The 7530-nt window shown below is 48.7% G+C and overlaps 1 protein-coding gene across 1 annotated transcript; it reads right to left on the bottom strand.

Moving 5' to 3' along the window:
* Positions 1-4967: 4967 nt before the first annotated feature.
* Positions 4968-6918, bottom strand: GPR88 (G protein-coupled receptor 88). The gene is made up of 2 exons (XM_065894651.1): positions 6540-6918; positions 4968-6185 (listed from the first exon to the last, which is right to left on the bottom strand). The coding sequence occupies exon 2, from the start codon at positions 6114-6116 to the stop codon at positions 4968-4970; it is 1149 nt and encodes a 382-aa protein (XP_065750723.1). The 5' UTR covers positions 6117-6185; positions 6540-6918.
* Between the last annotated feature and the right edge of the window lie 612 nt (positions 6919-7530).

Raw genomic sequence — 7530 nt, 5'->3', positions numbered from 1 at the left:
AGCCAAAAAAATCTTTCCTATCTAGTTTTGAAGATGACACACACAGTAAAACAGAGAGAATACAAGGGAATATGTGGTACGATCAAAGAGGTGCAGTTCTGGGCTTCCCTGGTGGTGCAGTGGTTGAGTCCACCTGCCGATGCAGGGGACACGGGGCCCCGGTCTGGGAAGATCCCACATGCCGCGGAGCGGCTCGGCCCGTGAGCCATGGCTGCTGAGCCTGTGTGTCCGGAGCCTGTGCTCCGCAACGGGAGAGGCCACAACAGTGAGAGGCCCGCGTACTGCAAAAGAAGAAAAAAAAAAAAAATAGAGGCGCAGTTCTGTTGGGGCAGAGCTTATGGCTGGGAGAGCTCTGATGAGCAGGGGAGAAACAAAGTGAGGCTTTCTGGAAGGAAGGATGAGGGCTGGGTAAGTGATGAGACACGAGGGGACTCCAGGAAGATCCTTGAATGAACAAGTTACAGACACAGAACATGGGCCATGTTTAGAAGGCAGTGTAGAGACCAACTAGGCTATAGTGAAGGATGCAAGTAGGGGAGAGAGAGATTGGGGAAATTAGGGAACAGTCCCGTCATGGAGGGAATTCCACACTTAACTAAAAACTCCGATTTTGTCCTGCAGTACAGTAGTTACCATCTCATTCTCTGGAGTCAGACAAAGGTTTGAATCCCAGCCCCACCATTTAAGTTGCCACATGACCTTAGGCACATTAATTACGTTTTTTCCTTTACTTTTTCTCTTCCTTCTTTCTTTCCTTCCTTCTCTCCTTCCTTCTCTCCTCCCTTCCTTCTTTTCTTTTCAAGTTTGACTTCACTTTTTTTAACTTTTCATTATGAAAAATTTCAAAGATACGTACAAGTGAACTGTGCAATACATCCCATGTACCCATTGTTCCCCTTCAATAACCTTCGACATCTGACCTCCCTTCTTTCATCTACACCCTTCCCACTCCCTCCCCACTATCCTCCTTACCTATAGCACTAGGCCTGATGTGATTAAGCATCTGGGGAAACTCTATGTGTGGCGCCTGTTTAAGGAGTCCCTGCAGGTGGGAAGAGTTAGGAAAGGATACCCAAGGAGGACCCATGTGAAAGCAGCATTGCCCTTAGGTTGGAGATACTGGGGTCCCAAGCTGTGTCTCATGCTTCAAAGGGCCTGCTCCCACTTGCCTCTGGTGTCTCCCCTTCCCACACAGAAAGGGGTCCCAAGGAAATGTGCAAATCCAAAGTCTGTGACTCCTTCAACAGGCCTGGTTCCTGGATCCCCGGAATTCCCTGCCTAAATGGCTTGAGGTCACTACCAGGACATGTTCTACCCTATATGTGCACCACTAGGCACTGGCAAGGTGGCTGGTTGAGAGGTGGATGTGGGCAGAGCTTGGACCTGTGGGCTGAGTCCACGCACACATGTGGAGGCCCCTCAGCACGCTGACTGCGAGAGGAAAGGCAGAAAGGCCTTGTTTCTGCAGACCAAGAGCTCTCGTCCGGAGATCCATTCTTGCCCCCATGCCCCACAAACAATAAGGGCAGCGCTTTAAAAGTGAGGAACATCTATAATTTTCCTCAACGTTCTTGAATTTAAATTTATGCTACTGATGCCCTTTGTCAGGTCAGCCCCTAGGACTGCCAAAGACCCAGACGAGCAGTGTCTGAGTACCTGGAAGAATGGAATAAATGGTCACACGTGAAACAAGAAAGTTGGCCAATACAGTTGTCATCAGAAGAACAGAGTTGCATTAAACCAGGGGGCCAGGGCAGACCAACATTTCCTTGGTAAGCAGATCTTTTCAAGGGCTTTCTCTATTAGAGAGTCAAAACCCTATAGTATTTAAAAAACAAAACAAAACAAACAAACCTGTGGATGCTTCTGTACCTCTGTACAAAACAGAATTATTGTTTAAGCACATATTTCATTTTGGAAGAAGGAAAGTGCTACAAGTAATACCTATTACTTCCTAGAATTTAGCCATTAAAGTACAACGGTGGTGCAGGGGGAGAGTGTGCTATATGTCTTAACAGGCATATACCTAAAGAAAAAAAGTAGAAAAGGCAAAGTAGGGCAGCCCAAAACAGCAATTAGGATTTTTCTTGAGTGGAAAATGTGTAGTTTCATTTAAATAGGAACACAATCTTCATTAACTTAATCTGTAAAAGCAGTAACTCCAACTCCCAGCTATTGCCCGAGTAAGGCAGTTTTATTGTTTTTTTGTTTTCTTTTTTTTTTTTTTTTTGCGTCACGTGGGCCTCTCACCGTTGTGGCCTCTCCCGTTGCGGAGCACAGGCTCCGGACGCGCAGGCTCAGCGGCCATGGCTCACGGGCCCAGCCGCTCCGCGGCATGTGGGATCCTCCCAAACCGGGGTACAAACTCGTGTCCCCTGCATCGGCAGGCGGACTCTCAGCCACTGCGCCACCAGGGAAGCCCGTGAGCAAGGCATTTTTTAGAAACATCATTGCTACTTCGAAATTTAAAGTGAATCAGTCCTGTGGAGTTAATTACCGGTAAATACAATCTGAAGTAGGTCTCCCACTTGGCACTGAACCAGCATAAGGTGTTCTCAGTGTTAGCCAGAAACACTGCAAGGTATCAGATACTTGAAAAGCTAAGTTTATAGGCTTGGCAACAGTTTATAGGAATAGCAGGAAAAATTGTCAGTAGCATCCACAGTGAGAAACATGGATAAAGGCCTAATTAAAAGAAGACCTTTTTGATAGAGATTTTGATAGAGATTTAGACAAGCGTCCCCCAGCCCTCCCCCAAAAAAATTCAGCTTTCTGTTGTTGCAGCCTATTCCCCAAATCAGTTATACTTACAAAAAGGAAATTACACCTATTTCTTTTCAATGCTGGCATATGGATCCTGTTTAGTTATAAAAGGTAGAAATAATTTTAGAAACTAAAAGTAAAATTAAATAAAGCCAGAACCAAGAAATTACTTTCATCACCAATGCTTCGGGATACAGTGTCATCTGCTTCAGCGTTCTCGAGGAGGTATACAAGAAGATCAGAGACCGAAGAAAAAAACTCGGAGGAATAAGTTGTCTGAACTTTAATTAAATATTTGAATCAAGAAAAATGGGAACAGATGAAACCTTAGTAAGAGAGAAATGGTGCATGCACAAAGGGGATAGATTAATAAAATGACTGCTGATCTATTATTGGTAATAAACACATTTGTTTTGTTTTGTTTTTCTACAAACACGTCAAAGTTTCCTGCAACTCCCATAATTATTCAAACACACAAGTGTTCCCACTATCCTGGCTTACAAATGTCCAGGAGGCCAACAAAGCAAGCTGTTTTGGTTCCTGAATTACACAGTTAATTGAGGCTGTTCAGCCCCAGATCTGATGTAGTGAACAGTCAGAATTGCTGATAGCTGAGTATCTTATTACTTTACTCTCATTTTTATTTTCTAAAGTGATTTCACACAATTTTGCATTTCAAATATTTCTAAATAAATTTAGTAAACCAGAGATGAAAATGGCAAGCCTCAAATCATATGTTTTAGAACAGATTCCCATTTGAACTGTTCATTTTATATAACCGAGTTTATTACACCTTCTTTAACAGATATGATATTAATGGTAAGTGTCGTGGTAATACATAAAAAAACACTGTTACTTTCTAATGTGTGACTTGTCTAAACCCTAAAAAGAGCACAGTTGGCTTTGCAGAGCCAAATCATATTATTGATCCATCTTGACTGTGGTTCATTTGCAAGATAAAGTCCCACCTGGGAGTCTTCTCATAAATTGGGTCAAGACAAGAAGAACTCTAGGTAGCCAGAGGTGTCTCTGTGTCTCTTTTCAAATAATTGATGGCCACTTCTTCTGGTGTGTAGAAGAAGTAAAATGTCCTTGTCAAATGGGTATTGCTTTAGTACCACATGCCCAATAAGTTCTAGCATCTAGGAGAGCATGCAATAGAGGTTAATATTAGCTATGCAGTCATGGTATTATTAGTGTTTAATTATTTCATGTGCATTGAGATATTTTAAATGTTAAAGAGAAAACAGAAGGACTTATTCTCCTTAGCAACCATTAGAGTACAGAATGTTCACAGCTGCAATCACACTCATAAGGCAGGTAAATTGACGACAAAATGAGGGTAGCAACTAATGTGCATGCTACAGAAAACCTGAAAGTGGTACCTAAAATAGATAGCCCCCTTATGTTTTCCAAAATTCCATAGCTGGCTCAGACCATCAATCAGCACAATGGAAATCTGTCACTTTAACACTCAATGCCGATTTTCAGTCTTAGAAGTGCAAAGGGCGGGGGGGGGGGGGTGTAAAATAATAAATCTGGGGGATTTCCCCCTCACTGGCTAAGATGCTATCTCATTCGGGAATGATTTTACTTTATAAAAATCCTTTTAAAAATAAAGGGCTTAAGGTCTTAATGGCAACTCATACTGGTGTGCACATCTGTGGCTTCATTCTTCAGGTTAATATACAAAGGCTAAGTTATAGCAGAAGCATTATCGAAGGTAGGTTACTTTCTAAAATGCTTCATAAATAGTATTTCCTTCAATATTATTTCCTTTGGCTCATGCACACTCAACGCGCTTCATATATATTATAAGATGATGAAGGTGGGAATGGTAATTATGTTATCAAAGCTGTTTTTCCAAAACTGTGTTGAAAGAAATTAACCGGTTCTTTCAAAATGTCAGTGTGCAAGTTCCTGAAGTTTCCCGGTGTTCTGACTTTAGGATTTCTCCAAAACACGCAAACAAAGGGTAAAAATCAGGTGGCCGTCGAAAATGACTTCGCGGACCCCATGTATACGGAAACCTCGGTTCAGGTACCCCACTGGGGTCGAAGGCGAAATCTTCGCACCGATATATTATTGAGCTTCACCCGCAGGAGTCTTCGTTCAGGCAGGGGATGCTTTCCAAGATCAGGAGGCGGTGGTGCCCAAGGGCAATGGAAGCTGGGAATCTCCGCTTCCCGCCCGCCCTGCCCGGGTCACCAGTGCTGGCCTGCGGCGCGAGTGCCCAGCTGCGCCTGGGACACCGCAGGCATAGCCGTGGCGGCGGCAGCGGCGGCCGCCGCGTCGCCGATGCCGGGCAGGACGGAGCGCACGGAGCGGCGGAACTCCTCGTTCCTCCACGTGTAGAGCAGCGGGTTGAGCGCGGACAGAGCGCAGCACAGGAGCCAGCTGGCCGCCTGCACACCCCAGGGCACAGGCAGCGAGAAGCCGCTGGCCAGGCTCACCCACACCAGCGGCTGCGTGGCCAGCAAGAAGACGCAGCAGAGCAGCAGCACCGACAGGCCGCTGAGACGCCGCTGCGCCCGCCGCGGGTGCAGCGCTGGGGGCAGCGGCTGGGCCTGAGCCGGGTGCGCGGCACCACCCGGGCCTGGCGCGTGAGGGGCTCCCGGGAAGGCGGCGGCGGCGGCGCAGCCGGGCAGCTGGTGCAGTAGGTGGAAGTTGAGGACGCTGACCCGCTTGACGCTGACGCGCACGCGGCGCACGATGCCCAGGTAGCAGTGCAGCAGCAGCGCCGTCTGCGCCAGCAGCGCCGCGGCGGCCAGCAGCGCCGGGTAGTGGACGCGCGGGGGCGCGGCGCCGGGACGCGGCGCCCAGGGCGGGAGCAGCAGCACGAGGCCCAGGGCAAGTGCCCAGGACAGCGCCAGCATGCCCGCCGTGTGGCGCCGCTGGTACAGCGCCTGGTAGGTGGCGGGCGCCCGGGTGATGAGTAGGTAGCGGTTCAGGGCCACCAGGCAGTGGGACAAGAGGGACACGGTGAGCCCGAGGCCCAGCAGCCCGCCCCGCAGCAGGCGGTAGCTCCCCCCGGCGCCGTCCCAGTCCCCAGGGGGCTCCGCGGAGCCCGCGGGCAGGAGCCCGAGCACCGCCTCCTGCGGCATCCAGAGGGCGCAGACGCTGAGGTCGGCGGCACAGCCGTTCACGATGAAGGCGTTGCTCGTAGTCTGCAGCTTTCGGAAGGACGACACGAGATAGATGACCATGCCGTTGGCCAGCGTGCCCCCGATGGCCAGGCCTGAGTACAGGAGGGACACGGGGATGCGCCGGCCCGCCCACGACTCCTCTTCCTCGCAGAGCAGCAACAGCGATCCCCCGGTGGCGGAGGAAGTGGACGTGGAAGAGTTGGTCATTCTGGCCAACTCTTCACACCTCTCTGGCTAGCGTCGGCTTCTCGCAGCGCGGCACATCCTGACACCCGCCTGCAGAGAGGGCAGAGACATCCCTTCAGCCCTCTGCCACCGACACAAAAGGCTGAAGCAGAATAATGGGCTGGGGGAGGGGGAGAGAGGGAGCTCTAGGAGAACGGGGGTGGCAAACGACAGGTGCCTGCCTGGGAAATGTCTCTAGTGCCAGGCGAAGGGCCTCTTTACATTCAGCAAGCACCAGGGAAGCCCTAGGACAGAGCAATACAGAGAACAGTTTCCTCTTCTCCCCCTAAACACACACATAGACACACACACGGGAATGACAGATGGAGCCCCCAGTTTCCAGGAGAAAGCAGAGATATCCCATCTGGGAAAAATACCAGGGGTAAGGGGTTGGGGGTATCTTACTTTCGGGCTGGTCCTTAGCTGGCAGTAGCAGAGGGAGGGATGCCAGGAAATACCTCCTCAGCAGCAGCATCTGTGGTCCCGAAATCAATAGGAGAAACTCATCTGGGATCAGTGCCAGGAGCCAAGTGCCTCCTTCTCCAATGCAGCATCCACGCACATGGCCCTAGGCAGAAACCAGCAGCTGCAGGGAGACTTCTCAGCTGGCAGCAGGGCTGGAGAAAGTGAAGTGGCAGGCTGCAAGCCCAGGCAGGTGGGCAGGTAGTCAGGCGGCAGCAGCAAGGATGCTTGGCTGCAAAAGCAGAAGCTCAGCTCAAGAGGAGAGCAAGCACCCCCTGCTCAGAAGCAAGAGTGGTGGCTGATGAGGGGAACCCACTCGAAGCGCTCTCCTGCTCAGTTATACATCACGCAGGGAAAAGGCAGCCTTTCCACACTTGCATGAATTATTCAATAGTTTCTAACTTGTGAAAGGGAAGAAAAATATCTTGCTCAGAAAGTGCTGTCATTAAACAAGTTTCTCTGTTTTTTCTCAGTCTCTCAATCACCCTATTTTTCACTTTGCTTCGTTTTTCTTTTCTTCTTTTTTTTTTCCTTCCATCAATGCTAGAATAAAATTTAATATACCCCCAATGTATTTCATCCCAGTCTGATGCATCCTGGGGGTGAGTTTTTCTGAGAGATAAATACACCCCTAATACCTACGACTGATCTCTTCCATCCCACATTTTCAGGGAGAACTTATATTCTAATTGAAATTCACTTTTTCTTTGGTAAGGTGGGACATGGGTCATTATCCACACAAAATCTCCAAGTCTTAATTTCAATCATAATTTCAGTTTTTTTCTCATCACCAAACTCCTTTCTAGAGGGTGGCTTCTGTTTCAGTAATGAAATAGAGGGTAAAAATGAAATGGTCAGAAGTTTAAATACAAGTGGGTATCTGGGGGAAAGCAAGGGCCCTGAATGATACACAGTTTAAGGGGCAAAGTTGTCT

The sequence above is a fragment of the Phocoena phocoena genome, chromosome 1 (genome assembly GCF_963924675.1).
Source record: "Phocoena phocoena chromosome 1, mPhoPho1.1, whole genome shotgun sequence".
Taxonomy (NCBI): Eukaryota; Metazoa; Chordata; class Mammalia; order Artiodactyla; family Phocoenidae; genus Phocoena; species Phocoena phocoena.
Note: the sequence above shows the minus strand (reverse complement) of the source record. Positions and strands in the feature narration are given on the sequence as shown.

What these genes read in the sequence shown, in the direction of transcription:
- GPR88 (XM_065894651.1), bottom strand. Translation starts at nt 6,116, where the DNA reads ATGACCAACTCTTCCACGTCCACTTCCTCCGCCACCGGGGGATCGCTG.